Raw genomic sequence first — 17,624 nt, 5'->3', positions numbered from 1 at the left:
AATACATATAGATTTTTTTTATGTATTGATCATCATTTCATTAGTCGTTTGATCAATGCATCAATCCATATCAACGTATTGTTACACCCCTAATAAACATATCATAAAATGAGTAATTAATACCTTTGGAAGGTGTCAGAAAGCAGAGCAATCAGTAAATTGACAATAGCAGAGAGGGCCAGAAATGTTCCACAGAGCAGGTGTCACATCCAGCATGGCATCAGACTCATACTCGTCCACCAGGGTGATACGGTGCAGGAACCGTCTCCATACTTGGCACCTCAGCTAAACCTGAGAGCAGCAGACACAACGTTCATATCTCATGCATTTTTACATATACAGTTATATATTATGAGTCTTTGTGATGTACCTCCAAATATGATCCAGAAAGCACAGGCATATGGAACGAAGATCTCTAATACAGAGAAAAAGGAAACGCAGCACGTCTCCTGCAATCTTCCCCAGCATGACGATGAAGGGCCCCATCGCCCTACAGAATCAAATCAGACATTACCTGGAGTTCAATCATGTGTTGCATTTTAGGCTAATAAGAGTGCAAAGATCAGTTTTCAGAAGTAAAAACCATTAAAGAGACAAACTGTCTGTCATGATTTGCTAACCCTAAATGTTGTTCCAAACCAGTATGACTTTTTGATGTTGTTCTTTAAAATATCTTTGTGTTCTGCAGAACAATGTATACAGGTTTGGAACAACACAATTTGCACTTTTCTGTGAACAATCCTTTTAATTCTCACCACAGACTAACTGCACTGTAGTTTGTAGTTTGTAAGAGTACTTGTACTGTAGTTTATGACACAATTGCATAATTTGCAATAGTTTATTCTGTTTATAGAAGTACCATTTGGAGTCTGGAGTTTGTTTGTATGTTTGTTTATTTATTTAGTATTAAGTATTTTATGCCCACCAAGACTGCAATTATTTTTCATAACTACAGTAAAAACAGTAATAATTATTACCATTATTACCATTTAACTTTTTTAATGTAATTTATTTCTGCAATGGCAAAGCTGAAATCATTCTAATATTCTGATTTGGCGCTCAAGGAACATTTATTATTATTATCAATGTTAAAAACAGTTGTGCTGCTTAATATTTTTGTTGAAACCGATACCTTTTTTGTTCTTTTTTGTTTTGTTTGACGGATAGAAAGTTAAAAAAAAAAACAGCATTTATTTTAAATAAAACTATTTTGTCTTTTACTTTTGATCATTTTAACACATCCTTGCTGAATAAAGGTATTAATTTCTTTGAAATAAGAAATCATAAATCAAACTTTCTAATGGTAATGTATATTAGTACATAGTATTGTAGTTTCTTCTTTTTTTTCCTTTAAATCAAAGTAATGCAATATTGTGATTCATGTTGGAGCTGGAAAAAGCAGCCTAATTGTTGTTGGCTCTGCTTGATGAGCAAAATGATATCCCTGCATATGTTGAAATACTGTAGTAGCATTTAGAAATGACAGAGCACAGGGTGTGCAAACCCCCGCGTCCTTACGTTTCTATGATTACCGTAACACTGACCATATGTTCCCATGGTTACCTAGCCCACAAAGAAGAGGCCACCTGTGGAGTCTCAGTGAAACCTGAGATATGGAAGCAGTGTTATTTGGGCCACTGGCCAGGTGGCAGTATTCGGCTGCAGGCGCTCTGTGTGTCACAGCAGTCAGGAGACCCAAAAGGTGTTGACATTATATCTGAGTAACTGGTAACTGCCACTGACCAGGTGTTCCTATAGAGCCGAGGTTCCAGACATTTTACTCAGATGTCCACAGTGCCAAAAGTCATACGCTTCATCACCCCTATAAAAAAAAAAAAAAAACAGTTTATATTACACACACAAGCTTTTAAGGTGATGATTTTTTTTTTTTATGAAATCTCAAGCATACACATACAAATACACTAGCTTTATCCTGCATTCGTGGACGTTATTATTGACATTTCAAATTACATGCATTCATCTTACTTTTCAGTGTTTCCTTTTGTAAGGTTACTTTCAAAAAGATACATTACCTAAAGGCTCGGACATGCTTCATCAGCCTTAACCACAGGAAACTAATGGACACTGAAGAGGCGAAGACTGTTCTGTCGAAGTGAGTCAGACACTAGGAATATACCTGCCAAGTGGATGCCCAGAACTGCCAGCAGCAGCGAATAGACCAGCCAATCAAAGATATTCCTGCATCAGACATATCAGCATGTTTAGTCATAGATATAAATTCATTTTGCATGCTCTTTCACATTCTACTGTATATTAGCTTATAATGAGTACTGTACATTACTCTTGAGAGTAGGTTCCTTTCAGGTTTCGAATATACTTTATTTGGCCTTCCAAGTAATTGCGTTCCTTTTTTATTAAAAAAACAAAACAAATTGTGAGTTGTGTCCTTACAACTGTGTATTTTATTCTTGTGTTCTATTTTCCTGTTTAATACTGTAAAACTGCTTTGACACAGTATGTATTGTAAAAAGCACTATATAAATAATCGTGACTTTACTTGACTTGTAATGTTTTTGAAAGAAGTCTCTTATGCTCACCAAGACTGCATTTATTTGATCAAAAATACAGTAAAAACAGCAATATCATTGTAGTTTAAAATGTTCTATTTAAATATATTTAAAATGTAATTTATTCCTGTGATGCAAAGCTGAAGTGCGTTCCGCGTTCCCCTCGGGGGCCCCCCTCCATCGTCGGGCCCTTAGAATCATCCTAACCTTCCCCCCAAAACCATCCCCCTTCCGTGTGACATCAGTGGTTCAACTGTAAAGTTACGAAGCTACGAGAATACATTTTTGCGCAAAGAAAACAAAAATAATGACTTTATTCCACATTTTCGTCTCTAATGCATCACTTGTGGACGTTCGTTCACGACAGTATCATGATGCGATCGTGTGGCGGCGCTGACCCAGATCCGGCATAATTACTCTCGTAGCTTCGTAACTTTACAGTTGAACCACTGATGTCACACGGACTACTTTGTCGATCATCTTGGTACTTTTCAGGACCTTGAACGTGGTAGTTACCTTGCTGTCTATGGGAGGGTCAGAGAGCCCTCAGATTTCATCAAAAATATCTTAAATTGTGTTCCGAAGATGAACGAAGGTCTTACGGGTTTGGAACAACATGAGGGTGAGTAATTAATGACATAATTTTCATTTTTGGGTGAGCTAGCAGTTAAAAGACGCCAACGAGGAGGAGAAAAGGAGAGACGATAGATTCTTGTGGGCTAGTGAGCAAACAGCATCTGTCTTATTTTGTGTTTTTTTTTTTAGTTGTCTGTTATGTTAAATTGTTACTTGGTTGACAAGTTTGTCAATGTTGTTATACAGAGTGAGTGAATAAATAATTACTTCATTTACTCATTCTTGTTTGTTACATCATCTCTCTTTTTCTTGAGCCATTTGCTGAGAGGTTGTAACATGCAGTAAAATGGGAGCCTATAGTAGTTAAGAGGGTTTAAAAACATAACTATTCAGCTTGTGAGTAGTTATATGTATTTATTTAGTTTTTTAGTTAAAAAAAGTTTTTTTCAGCTTTAAAATCATCAAAATCAATCCTTTAATACTGGGGATACTTTTCTAGGCAGATGATCATCTTGTTATGTGTTCCCAATGTAATTCTCGTGGGTGGAGTATTTATTTATTTATTTACATTTTACAGACAAGGCTGTACAATTTTATCAAAAAATGTGGACACATATAATGTTTACATTTTATTTTTAGATTTTAAAGGGGTCATATGATGCGATTTCATTTTTTCCTTTTTTTTTTTACTTTAAACCGCATAAACACATTTCATTACACCAAATACACAAAATAATGTTCTTTTTAGCAGCATCATATGACCCCTTTAAATGTTTGTATTTGAACACTTTCCCCATTGTAAGTGAATCAGTATAAAGGATCAAAGGGAGAATGCCACAGATCATGACATTATAGATTTCCTTTAAATGTGATGTAATCTTCAGTATTAAAAAAAAAAATTTTTTTTTTTAAAGGGATTTGTTCACCCAAACATTAAAATTCTGTCATCAATTATTCATCCTCATATTGTTCCCAAGAGTTTTGATCATCAACACAAAACTGAAGATTGAAACCTGAGAGATTTCTGTACCTCCAGTAAAAGTCAATTCTACAAAAAATGTACTGCTTCAAAAATTTCATAAAAACATAAAAGTATAATGTTTATTCCAAATTTTTTGAAGAGATACGGCAGCTTTATATATGATGAGCAGATTTAATTGAACTCAGTATTGTGACTTTATTCACATATAAACATTGATCGATGCACATACATTGAACACCTCAAATATGGTCAAACCTCAAACAAAAGCTCAAATGGCTGATGCAAAGGTGAATAAATGATGACAGAATTTTCTTTTTTGGGTCAACTAACCCTTTAAAATACAAAAGTCAGAAACACAGGATCCATTTAAAAATCAATAGATTTCAATTGTGAGTGCAGTCTGTAAGCCTACAATCCTTATTTTTTTTTCACTCTTAAATAAGACCAAGTATAAGTGAGTGTGAACCGGTTCAGTGTTACCTCGGGCCACATAGGGTGAGAGCAGCTCAAGTCCTCATTGATTTTCTGCACAGTCCAGCGTTGCCAGTGCTTCAGTTTCCTCCTAGATCGCACAATCTCCATCACTTCCCTGTACACCCCAGCCACCGTCAGAACTAGAGCCAAAACCACCATCAACACACGCCACCAGTCCTACCAAGAGAAGTGCATGTACTGTAAACATATGTATGTGTATAAGCATAAAAATGTATATTCTAGATTTGTTTGCATTATGCATTCTCAATAATGATGTAGCACTAATGACATCCTCACTAATGCAGCAACACTGTACAGCAGTTTATGTGAAATATGCTTAAAGATGTGTACCGTGATGATGGATCAGAACCTTTTGAGTTTGTCCTGTCAGCAGGCTTTGGCTCCATGAGATGAAGGTAGTAGAACTGCTGTCAGGTCATTAGGTCTTTCATACGGAACTGATTCACTGCCAGATCAGCCTGTCAACACCAACATGAGGACTATTGAAAAATACACTAACATTCAAAAAATATCATTTTAATGGTCTTGAAGTCTCAAGGCTGCATTTATTTGATGAAAAATACAGTGAAAACAGTAATATTGTGAAATATTATTACATTTTAAAAGAACTCTTTTCTAAGTGAATATATTTTTAAAATGCAATTTATTTCTGTGATGCAAAGCTGAATTTTCAGCATTTTTATTCCAGTCTTCAGTGTAACACGATCCTTCAAAAATCATTCTAATATGCTGATTTGATGCTCAAGAAACATTTCCTATTATTATCAGTGTTGATGTGCTGCTTAATATTTTTGTGGAAACTTAAACTTAAGTATTAATACTTAATAAACTGTATTTATTTATTTATTTTATTTTGAAACAATGTAAAAGCCTCTCACTTGTGATACATTTAATGCATCTTTGCTGAATAAAAGTATGAGTTTCTTTATTACAACAATCTTAACAATACCTGTGGCCTGATGATAACTAACACAGATTAATTACCAAAATAACAGTTTAAAAGCAGATTCACTATCATGAATAAAATAAAATAATTCATTTATGTAAATGCATTTTTAAATAATTATTAAAATAAAATATGTATTTATTTACTTATAATATTTTATTTAATATATTATAATAATTATTTTCACTACATTATGCAACAAAACTGCAAACTACAGATAAAAAAGAAAAAAAAGAAAAGAAAAAAAAAAACTTTTTTTGCACTTGCACATCTAACATTTCTTTGATATTTTTTAAAACTTGAGAAAATTGTAGCGCTCCAAACAGGAACAAATAAGTCCTTTTGCTGCAGGTGCGTAGAGCCAATGCAATACTTGACAATGAACAAGAGAGTGGCTAACCACACACTGATCCACTCAAGACTGGAAAAGTCTACAAAAACATATTTTTTATTTTCTAAATTGCATCGTGCAAAAAGTGCATGTGAGTTAAAAACAGATGGACATGAGCAAGCAGAAGGCTGAAATGTCTGCTTGCTCGTGTCCATCTGTTTTTAACTCACATGCATCTTTTGCACGATGTGTAGATCAGTGTGTGGTTAGCCGCTCTCTTGTTCATTTTGATATTTAAAAAAAAATAAAGTAGCAATACTTGTATTGTGTCTGTCTTGGATTAATGGGTTTTGCTAGTATTTTAATGTCATGTTGGAAGCATCTGCTAAGTGAATACATGTAATGCCATAAATTCTGCTGATTAACTTGTTCTGAATCAATTACAATCCTTGATTCCTCACCACAGGGGTCATTTTAGCAATCATGGCAGTAATGCAGAGCTGTCCATCAGAGTCCTGCACCCCAGCATCTGCTCCAAACCCCAGCAGCAAACGCGCTGTCTCACTCCGATCTGTAACACACAGAAGTCAAAACATGTCTTAGACAGCAGTCAAGGTTTGTCCACTGTTAGAGCTGGAGGACATGCACAGATCAGGCCTGACTTTATAGAGTTATCTATATATAGAGTTAAGTTAGCAGCCAGCTGTAGAGGCGTTCTCTCTTTATAGTCTCGTACAGCGATGTCCGCCCCATTCTGCAGTAACATCCTCACTGCCCCGACAGCGTCATTCTTAGCAGCAAAGTGCAGCGGGGTCTGCTTGTCTTTATACGTGCGAGCTTCAATGTCAGCTGCCAATATAATAAAATATCAGAGACAAAATATACAGACAGCTGATTTCAGGGAAAATGAAATGAAATGAAATAAAATAAAATAAAAATAGTTTTTTTTTCTTCCAGGAAACTACACCAGTCAAAAGTTTGGAACCATTAATATATTTGTGACCCTGGACACAAATATAACCCTCAATTTTTCGAAATTGAGATTTATGCATCATCTGAAAGCTGAATAAATAAGCTTTCCATTGATGTATGGTTTGTTAGGATAGGACAATATTTGGCCGAGATACAACTATGTGAAAATCTGGAATCTGAGGGTGCAAAAAAAATCTAAATATTGAGAAAATCGCCTTTAAAGTTGTCCAAATGAAGTTCTTAGCAATGCATATTACTAATCAAAAATGAAGTTTTGATAAATTTACAGTAGGAAATTTACGAAATATCTTCACGGAACATGATCTTTACTTAATATCCTAATGATTTTTTGCATAAAAGAAAAATCAATAATTTTGACCCATACAATGTATTTTTGGCTATTGCTACAAATATACCCCAGCGACTGGTTTTGTGGTCCAGGGTCACATTTCTTTTAATGTTTTAAATGAATTTATTTTTTAAAGTCTCTTAGAAGTCACATTTATTTTCATCAAAAAATACAGTAAAAAAAGTAAAATTGTGAAATATTATTACAATTACAACTTTTGTATTTTAATACATTTCGAAATTGTATTAATTCCTGTGATGGCAAAGCTGAATGTTTTTTGTTTTGTTTTAGTTTTTTAGCCCTAAAAGATGCATATTAGTACCTTAACGGTACATATTAATACCTAAAGTGTAAATTAGTACCTTTTGAAAAGGTACTGCCTCAGTGACAGCTTTTGTACTCTTTATTTCTGAGATTGTACAGCCAGTTCTGAATTTTTCTGAACCCTGATAAACACAAATAAACACACCTCCCCTTTTTAACAGGAACTGCAGCATCTCCTCATAATCCAGAGCTGCGGCTACATGAAGAGGCGTCACTCCAAAACCATCGGCCCTCTGAAAATCTGCCCCCCTTTCCAGGAAAAAACGCATCACGTCCACGTTCCATGCCCGAGATATCTACCAATAAACACAAACATCTGTGAATGATTTACAATGTCACCTATATTCTCAATATTTGAACGTAAGCATCAGCTGAACATTTAAATCCCAGAATGACATTTGATGGCATATATGTCTTACATAAGCAGTCAGACATTAACCTCATGCAGGGCCGTTTATTTATCTGCTGAGTTTGGGTCAGCTCCATTCGTGAGGACATCATTCAGAAACTGCAGGTCCACCTGAAAGCAAAAATCAATATCATTGTGTGACACTGACAAATACAACATCATGTTCTCCCAAAGTTCACCAAAGTGGAGCCACATCATATGTTTCACAGGTTACCTCATCTGTGTCTTTAATGCTGGCCGCCAGGACTCGAAAGTGATCCAGAAGCCTTTTATTCAGCTGGATCTTCTTCTGTCCATCTACAGTGTCTTCATCCGTTGCCAGACCCTTATATTTGCTGCCTACATATTCCTCTAAAAAGACAACGATTTAGAGTTAGGATTGATATTAAACTCACAACATGTGTATCATAATAACTTCAGTTTTTGTACATCTATCTATCTCGATATAATCTTGTGGTAATGTATAGTCAGTGATGAAACTGTTGATGGTGCAGGCTGATAGGTCATCTACATGCAATCTGCTAGCAATCACATCATTTTCTACATGGCACAAGCTGATTGTCCTCTGCTAATTCTGCAGCCCCTGAGATTGCTTGCTCCTATTTAAATAGTCTGGTGGAGTGAACACTATCCACCTTATTTTTAACGTAAGAACATGCACGACCATTTGTAATTAGAATGTGGTTCTGGTGTCATTCACTTCAGTTTATTTTAGCTGTACAAAAAACTGTTATGTTACTTAATATTTGTTATCATCATATTATTTTAATATATTATAGTAATCATAAACACAACATTATGTAATGTAAATAGTATTACCATTTATTGCACTGTTATTCTTATAGTTATAGTCGTGGCTAATGAATCAGAAGTCTTGCACATTCAGAGGAAAATATTTTATGTCTGTGTTGTGGTCCTGCAGCACTATCAGTGTTCCTCTGAAACCCTCCACCTCCACCAGCTCCACCTGTCTAGATCTATGACAGGATGTCATGTATGCCTATTAATGCAGCAGCAGCGTGTTTTTTTTTTCTTTTCTTAAAGGGTTTGTGACATGAGAAATCAAATTTGCCTTGATCTTTTGGCATATAAGAGGTATTTGGACCATTAAAACATCCTGCAAGTTTCATAGCTGAAAACGTCCTCCTCATTATAAACATTATAAGCATTTATTTAATCAAGCTCCAAAAATGGCTCGTTTTGGATCCGAGGGGCAAGGTGACGTCACCTGGGCACAGTCGTTTGCATAAACACTGTCTCCAGAGCAAGACATTGACAAATAGTCTTCGTCTCACCATAGGCCCCGCCCACTGGCGTTCAGCCACTTAACGGCTTGAAACTTGATCAGGCTGAATGTGAGTGTCACATTGCGTCAAAAGCAAATAGAAATTACAATCACTGCCGCTATCTTGTCTACACTGGACAGTATACAGATGCGCATCCGCTTTCTGACAGGACAAATGGAGTGAAAGAATTTTCGCTTTGACGCGTTTGGATTAAACAGCTCGTTTGCGTCTTTGTACAGATATCAGAAGAATCCCAGCGTAAGGAACAAGTGGACAGTTTATTTTTAATGGCATCACGTCAGAGGATTGTTCAGAACATTTTGCTTTGTAAATGAGGCACGGTGTCATGGAGAGTTCACAAAGAAACATTTGTTGAAAGATGAAGCGGTACTAGATCTGACTGCAGTTGCATCACAAACCGTAAGTAAATTATTTCATAATGCTTTGTCTGGAAATTACCGTTTTTTTTTCGTGTAATAATTGTTTCTTCTTCTTTTTTGTTATCAGCTATGTACATATTATATCATATATATTTATATAATTTATATTATATAATTTATATTACATCTTAAATTGTTACATTAATGTTTATTGGATTATTTTAGTGTCAGTTACTAATATATCACTATTTACGTCAGCTTAGATTCTACATGGCTCTCTTCTTACCGCGATTTTTTTTTATTACAATATTTTTTTATAGCTATTTAATTTATTACAATAATTATTGGTATATGAATACCAATATTGGTATACATTGGTATATATTATATCAATTAATGAAATATACAGTTGAAGTCAAAAGTTTACATACACCTTGCAGAAGTTGCAAAATGTTAATTATTTTACCAAAATAAGAGGGTGTCACAGCGTCTAGTTGGTGTGCCCATGTATAGCCACTAGAGGGCACGCTTCTTAGTTTTGTTTGTTTCTATGGACTTCAGTTCTCATCACCCTTTGCCTTGACTATCAAGCCTCATTACATTATTGTGTCCCATTTACCTTGTTAACTCATCCATATAACCCTGGTTTTCTTTGTCTTTGGTTGCTGGTTTATTGATTACTGTTACGTGTTTTCTGTTGCTTTGTTTTGCCCTTATGTGGATTATTCTGTTTGTTGTTTGGACTCTTCAATAAATGCTGCATTTGGATCTTCTCGATTTGGAGCATTCCGTGACAGAATAAACCAGCCATTAACAGATCCAGCAGCTAAGCTGGGCTTATCGGATTGTGGACCATGGGCATTTGTATTCTTCCTCCTGCTTCGAAGAAGGAGCGGAAGGCTCGGCTCCGGATGTTGGCGGATCTTCGCTAACAGGGGATGAAAGTGGGAGGTTTTGCTCAGACCTTCTGGACTTCGGCGGTAGGACTGGAACTTAGTGAGTCCGAGCTCAGAAAGACTTTTAATGACTGCCTAGACAATCCCTTGCCTCCTCGGGAGATGGAGGGGCTTAAGACTGTTGACTTTTGGAGTTTTATTGATTATCTCTGTTACCGCAACTTAGTAATGTCATGTCAGTCTGAGTCCACTGCAGTGCTCCCGGAGATGCCCGAGCCCGCTCCAGTGGATGGTGAATCTTCACTGTCTCAGTCTCGCAAGCAAAGGTCAAGAAGGAAGAGGGCAGCAAGGTCCACTCCAGTTCTCCCGGAGCCCGCTCCAGTCCTTGAATCTGCGCCCGAACCCGGGCTCCAGAGTCTGATCCAACTCCGGTGGTCCTGGAGGACCCGACTCCGGTGGCCTCGAGTCCAGTGGTCCTGGAGGACCCGATTCCGGTGGTTCCTGGTCCGGTGGTCCTGGAGGATCCGACTCCGGTGGTTCCTGGTCCGGTGGTCCTGGAGGACCTGACTCCGGTGGTCTCAGAGGTTGCCACAGAACTGCCCAATTTCACTGATGCTGCCATAATCAAGAAGGCCGTCTTTGCCTTTGGCCTCTGGGCTGTTCTGTGTGCATGGGAGCATTCCGAGTCCACTCCAGAGCCCGCTCCAGACCAGGAGCCTTCAGAGTCTACTCTAGAGCCCGCTCCAGCCCAGGAGCATTCAGAACCCACTCAAGAGCCTGTTCCAGCCCGGGAGCATTTAGAGTCCACTCATGAACCCGCTCCAGTCCGGAAGCCCTCAGAGTCCACTCCAGAACCCACTCAAGTCTATGGTTTCACTCCAGAACCCACTCTAGTTTAGGAGTTTACTCTGGAGCCCACTCAAGTCTACGAATTCATTCCAGAGTTCGTTTCAGTCTACGAATCCACCCCAGAGCTTACTCAAGTTTATGAGTTCACTCCTGAGCTTGTTCCAGTCCAAGAGTCCACTACTGAGTCTGCTCTAGTTCCTCCCGAGGTGGTGATTTCTGCTGTGGAGCCTCTCGAGGCGGCGGCGTCCGCTTCAGCTCCCCTCTGGGCGGTGGCGTCCACTCCTGAACTCTCAGTCTGCCTAGTCATGGCCAAGGAGACTGTTGTTGAACTGTCTGCCTGCCCTATTTCGGTCGGGGAGACCGTTGCTGGACTGTATGCCTGTCATGTTGCAGCCATCGAGGCTGTTACTAACCTTTCTGTGCTCTTCTTTGCAGTCCTGCCTGAGCTGCTAGGGGGTTCATCGGCCTTGTTGGCTCCGCTGAGGTGGTCGTCGGCACCGCCTTTGCTGTCTGCCAGGCTCCTGGCTCTGCCCTGGTTGCCCGCTGGGGTTGTTGTTCGGCCGGAGCCTCACTGGTCTGTCCCTCCGGTCCCGCCTTGGCCTCCTGCCTTGCCGGCCCCGTCCTGGCCTCCTGCCCTGCCCTGGCCCTCTGGCCTACCTCTGTTTCTAGACCTCTTTCACTACATGGACCTGGCCCGCCATCCCTCCCCCTGGTCCGCCTCCCTCCGGGATTTCATTGATTTTTGGTAGCGTCTGGTATCCGCTCCTTAGAGGAGGGGTAATGTCACAGCGTCTAGTTGGTGTGCCCATGTATAGCCACTAGAGGGCACGCTTAGATTTGTTTGTTTCTCTGGACTTCAGTTCCCATCACCCTTTGCCTTGACTATCAAGCCTCATTGCATTCAGCTGTGTCCAATTTACCTGGTTAACTAATCCATATAAGCCTGGTTTTCTTTGTCTTTGGTTGCTGGTTTATTGTTTACTGTTACGTGTTTTCTGTTGCTTTTGTTTTGCCCTTATCTGGATTACTCTGTTTGTTTTTTGGACTCTTCAATAAATGCTGCATTGGGATCTTCTCGTTTTGGAGCATTTCGTGACAGAGGGATCATGCAAAATGCATGTAATTTTTTTTTAAATTTAGTACTGACCTGAGTAATATATTTCACATAAAATATGTTTACATATAGTCCACAAGAGAAAATTATAGTTGAATTCATAAAAATGACCCCGTTCAAAAGTTTACATACACTTGATTCTTAATACTGTTACCTGAATGATCCACAGCTGTGTTTTTTTGTTTAGTGATAGTCGTTCATCAGTCCCTTGTTTGTCCTGAACAGTTAAACTGCCTGCTGTTCTTCAGAAAAATCCTTCAGGTCCCACAAATTATTTGATTTTCCAGCATTTTTGTGTATTTGAACCCTTTCCAACAATGACTATGATTTTGAGATCCATCTTTTCACACTGAGGACAGCTGAGGGACTCATATGCATCTATTACAGAAGGTTCAAACACTCACTGATGCTCCAGAAGGAAAAACGATGCAGTAAGAGCCGTTGTGGGGTAGGGGTATGGGGGGGTTAAAAACTTTTTTGATTTGAAAAATTAGAAATTTGAAAATTAGGGTAAATTTAACTTATTTTGTCTTCCGGGAAACATGTAAGTACCTTCTGTAGTTTCTAAAGGGCAGTACTAAAAAAAAAAATTTAAAAAAAAGATATTTAGGCAAAATAATAAAAATGTACACATCTTCATTATGTTCAATAGTTTTCACCCCCGGCTCTTAATGCATCATTTTTCCTCTTTTCCTCATGCTGAAAATTGAGCTTTACATCACAGAAATAAATTACATTTTCTAAAATAAAATAAAACAGCTAGGTGAGAAAAACCTGAAACACTTTCATTGTGATTATTAAGTGCAGTCAGTAATACTCCCATTAGCAAATCAATATTTTGGAATTCGATGACTTAAAGGAAAACATGACTCAGTATTTCATTAAAACATTTTAATAGCACTAGAATTTTATTCCATCACACTCAAAATATGTGTGGTTGCCACAGATACTTTTGAATGTCGGCAGCATTTCATGATATGTACCTCACAACAGTGCTAATGATTCGACTTGCTAATGATTGGCTAGAGTCCTGCTAGGTTTCCATTTGGCTTCATTTCCTGAGTTTAGCTCTTGGTGAGAGCGTATCTGGCTCATCCGAACCAGTGGTTGCCCATGCATTCTCTGTTCCACTCCACACGACAGAGCCAGCACCATTCAAACTTACACTGCGGACGCGGACACACCATGTGCATACAGCCACCTGAGCAACATAAGAGAGGACAAGACAAGAAACTGGATCTTTACAGTGCAGTTTTCAAGGTAAAAGATAAAAACAAATATAACTTATCAATGACTGAGCAGTCTGTGAGATATTGTAAATACACAAGCATTCAGTGTACACACACAGTATAATATAATTTTTTTTAAAACAGTACACTCTTAAAAATAAAAGATGCAAAAGGGGTTTTCACAGTGATGCCCTGAAAACTTTTTGGGGTTCCCAAAGGGTTAATGATTAATTAAGCAAATTGTGTTTTGTTATTGTCAGAAATGTAAATGATTAAATATAAAACATATTATAAATATATTCACATAGGTTAATTTTAAATACAAATGTAAACATTTTATATATAATTATAATAAAATATTAAATATTATTAAAATGTGAATTATATGACAAAATACTAAAGTAAAATCATATTAATATTTAACTCTTAGAAGAATAAAATATTCCAGAATATGATGTTAAAAATCACTGATATTTTTCCAGGTTTATTCGTCACACTGAAATGGAAATGCAAGACTAATATAAAAGCACTGCATTGTGGGATACAGTATTTCACATGGTGAGTTCTGTATACTGCACTTTGTGTGGATAATGAATTAGATTAGGGGTTAGATTAGGTATTATATTCTTTGTTACCAACAACATGAATTGCATTAAACATGACATTTTATCAGGGTTTCCCAAGTTCATGAAGGAACTGCAGGAGGTTTGTACATTGATAAAATGCTAACAATCATTTAAAGGGACAGTTCACCCAAAGATTATCATAATTTACTCATCCTCATGTTGAGAAAAATTTAAGGGGGTCTGAATACTTTCCGTACCCACTGTATAAGCCATAGGCTTTTTTAGAAAGGATAATAAAAAATAAAAAAAGTATTTCTGTCATGACAACATGTACATAACAATGTTAATGTATTTGGTCTTGGCAGAATAGATTTGCTACGCTGCTGCAGAACAAGTACCGAGACTTGCTACTGCCAATACATCCACAACATGCTGTGAGCATGTAAGAAATTTATAAAGATATTCACATAGGTTAATTTTAAGTACAAATGTAAACATTTTATATATAATTATAATAATATATTAAATATTATTAAAATGTGAATTATATGACAAAATACTAAAGTAAAATCATATTAATATTTAACTCTTAGAAGAATAAAATATTCCAGAATATGATGTTAAAAATCACTGATATTTTTCCAGGTTTATTCGTCACACTGAAATGGAAATGCAAGACTAATATAAAAGCACTGCATTGTGGGATACAGTATTTCACATGGTGAGTTCTGTATACTGCACTTTGTGTGGATAATGAATTAGATTAGGGGTTAGATTAGGTATTATATTCTTTGTTACCAACAACATGAATTGCATTAAACATGACATTTTATCAGGGTTTCCCAAGTTCATGAAGGAACTGCAGGAGGTTTGTACATTGATAAAATGCTAACAATCATTTAAAGGGACAGTTCACCCAAAGATTATCATAATTTACTCATCCTCATGTTGATCCAAACCTGTATGAGTTTATTTCTTCTGCTGAACACAAAAGAAGATATTTAGAAGAATGTTGGTAACCAGTTGACAGCAGCCATTGACTTCCATAGTTTGGGGAAAAATAAATAAATAAATACTATGGAAGTCAATGGCTACCGTCAACTTTTTAGTTGATATCTTCTTTTGTTTTCAACAGAGGAAAGAAACTCATACAGGTTTGGATCAACATGAGGGGGAGTAAATGATGACAGTTTTTTCTTCTTCTCCGGTGGGTGGGTGAACTGTCACTTTAAATCACAAAAATATAAGATAAAAAAAATAAAATAAATAAAAAATAGAACAGATGAAATATTTACCTGTATGTCATGTGACCATTAACTGACCGTGAACATGCAAATGTGTTTTTAAATTCCATAAATCAAAAAGCCTTTTCAATTGAGTTAGACCTATCGGACTGCACCATCTAGAGTTTCATGCCAGAACTTTGTATTTATGAATAATTTACTGCCATTGTGTCAATATTACGCAATCATGTAATATAAAAATGTGACTATTAAAAATATAATATAATCTAATTACAAGCACTTTCGTAATCTGATTATGTAATCCAGATTACATGTAATCAGTTACTAATAGTATTAATAGTCCTTGACAAACTAGATAAAGGTAAAAACTATTCATACCATTTTTTTCCACAGGAACTTGGCATTTGGGGCAGGGGTGAGTGGTTTCGGCTATAGTCTCCTGTGAGGCCTGTTCCCAGCGAGCACGAAGAGCTGCCTCTTCATCTACAATATAACCCTGAAACACACACACACACACACAGCAGGGATCAAACGCAGCAAAGTGAGAAAGACAGATTTGATCTTAAAGAGCTTTAAATTGCGCTCTTATATGATTCTTTTATGAATCAGGTGATTTGTGAATGGCTTGTAGGCATTGTCCTGCACTGACACCATTACGACTAGAATCTCTGGGCTGCTCGAGAATATTTAAGCAGATTTTCACCTTGTGGGATGACTGATGATATCTAGCCAACATAAATTGAACTGTCTCCATGCATATGTGATGAACTAATATTAAAAGTGTGAAGTCCTCACCTGCAGGGCACTTCCTGTTGCTGTGTGTGTCCTCTGTCTGCAGGGGCCCTCGTGATACTCTGCCTTACAGTCCCTGCAAAACACAAACTGACACAAACAGCAAACCACTTACTACTGACCGCTACAAGCCACAGCTTGTTAATAGTAAAGTGTATGCTATTTAGCATTTTATAATTATGGTAACACTTAAACGTGAACCCTTTATGCACAATGCCCTATATAGATATCCATAATGTATGTTGAAAGCCATTACATCTTTTCATAAATAGTTGTTAAATGAATTAAAAGCATTTGCAGAGACCATGTTACATCTGAAATTAGATGTTAGCCATGTGTTTTCATGCATTACACTTTCTAAAGGCGTAACAGTGCATATATAAGTATTATAATGTATTATAACTAAGCTCATGCTAATACAATATATAATGAATGCATTCAAATTCTTTTATATTGCTTTGTATATAAAGGCTTAAGGTCAAGTGCTATCTTAATGGCTACTTTTCATTAATTCTGTGCATTTTTACCTTTAGCAGTCTGGTCAAATATTAAAAGATTGATGCTAAAGAGATACACACACACACACACACTTTATAATAATGAAAAACGAATTATATAAAGAACATACTGTATATACAATATATAAAATAATACAAGTAAAATGACATTGCATAACATGTTTCACCCTTCTTACATTACTTGATGCTCAATATTGTGTTTTATTGAAATATGTAATTTTATAGATGGAAAATGTGTTGCTATGTTATGTCAAAATGTGATGTCATTTTATGTTGTCTTTACAGGTCAAACGGAGGATACTTACAATAAAATACTCTCACTATTGCAGCTTAATGTGCCGAGACAACTAGAAGTGTTATTTTAGTATTATTCATAAACTATTATAGTATTTGTTAGTGCTTCTGAAGAAGCTTTTTTTATATTTATATTAAAAGTTTCAGTAATTTTATTATGTGCTTTTGTCATTTTTATTCTTCTTTTTTAAATATTTCTATATACTTTTATTTTCATTTTAGCACTTAAACTTGTATTTCTAATTTTCATTGAAGTTTTTCATCTAATATTAATATTTATATTTAAAAAAAGTTAACAACACTGACTATAAGCAAGCCATTTCTCACAGGTTGAATTCCCTTAAAAAACTCACACTTTGGCTTTGTGGTGTTTTCTAAATGTGTGGTCTGACACTGCTTGATCTATTTGAATTATCATACATTCTACAATTACAGTTTATGATGCAAGTAGCACAGATGCATATTCATGCAGCACCCCAAGCACACACAAGGGGGCAGGCTTTCTCCATGCTCGTCCTGTCAGCGAGCGTTTTAAGTGGGGTTT

The 17,624-nt window shown here is 36.6% G+C and overlaps 2 protein-coding genes across 4 annotated transcripts in view; both read right to left on the bottom strand.

The window, feature by feature from the left end:
* The window catches only part of LOC107739482 (E3 ubiquitin-protein ligase UBR2-like), a 45,133-nt gene extending 44,880 nt beyond the window's left edge, over window positions 1–253 (bottom strand). Inside the window, exon 1 of the mRNA XM_016551609.1 lies at window positions 124–253. The gene's annotated coding sequence lies outside the window, so the exon portion shown is untranslated. The remainder of the gene's footprint in view (window positions 1–123) is intronic.
* Window positions 254–258: 5 nt separating this feature from the next.
* LOC107739476 (E3 ubiquitin-protein ligase parkin-like) overlaps window positions 259–17,624 on the bottom strand; it is a 160,572-nt gene continuing 143,206 nt past the window's right edge. The window contains exons 10-21 of one of the 3 annotated variants that reach the window (XM_016551597.1): window positions 16,272–16,358; window positions 15,855–15,972; window positions 8,127–8,263; window positions 7,923–8,023; window positions 7,649–7,799; window positions 6,320–6,429; window positions 4,912–5,039; window positions 4,567–4,737; window positions 2,034–2,199; window positions 1,744–1,822; window positions 371–490; window positions 259–291 (exon numbers count right to left, since the gene is read on the bottom strand). In XM_016551597.1, the coding sequence (XP_016407083.1) occupies window positions 7,958–8,023; window positions 8,127–8,263; window positions 15,855–15,972; window positions 16,272–16,358 (408 nt within the window). In that variant the 3' untranslated portion in view covers window positions 259–291; window positions 371–490; window positions 1,744–1,822; ... (4 more) ...; window positions 7,649–7,799; window positions 7,923–7,957. Of the gene's footprint in view, window positions 292–370; window positions 491–1,743; window positions 1,823–2,033; window positions 2,200–4,566; window positions 4,738–4,911; window positions 5,040–6,319; window positions 6,430–7,648; window positions 7,800–7,922; window positions 8,024–8,126; window positions 8,264–13,323; window positions 13,639–15,854; window positions 15,973–16,271; window positions 16,359–17,624 lie in introns of those variants that run through there. The other 2 variants (XM_016551599.1, XM_016551598.1) reach the window with 2 other exon arrangements.

The sequence above is a fragment of the Sinocyclocheilus rhinocerous genome, unplaced genomic scaffold (assembly GCF_001515625.1).
Source record: "Sinocyclocheilus rhinocerous isolate Xijiao unplaced genomic scaffold, SAMN03320098_v1.1 scaffold345, whole genome shotgun sequence".
Lineage (NCBI taxonomy): Eukaryota > Metazoa > Chordata > Actinopteri > Cypriniformes > Cyprinidae > Sinocyclocheilus > Sinocyclocheilus rhinocerous.
This window is presented reverse-complemented; position numbering and strand designations above follow the sequence as displayed.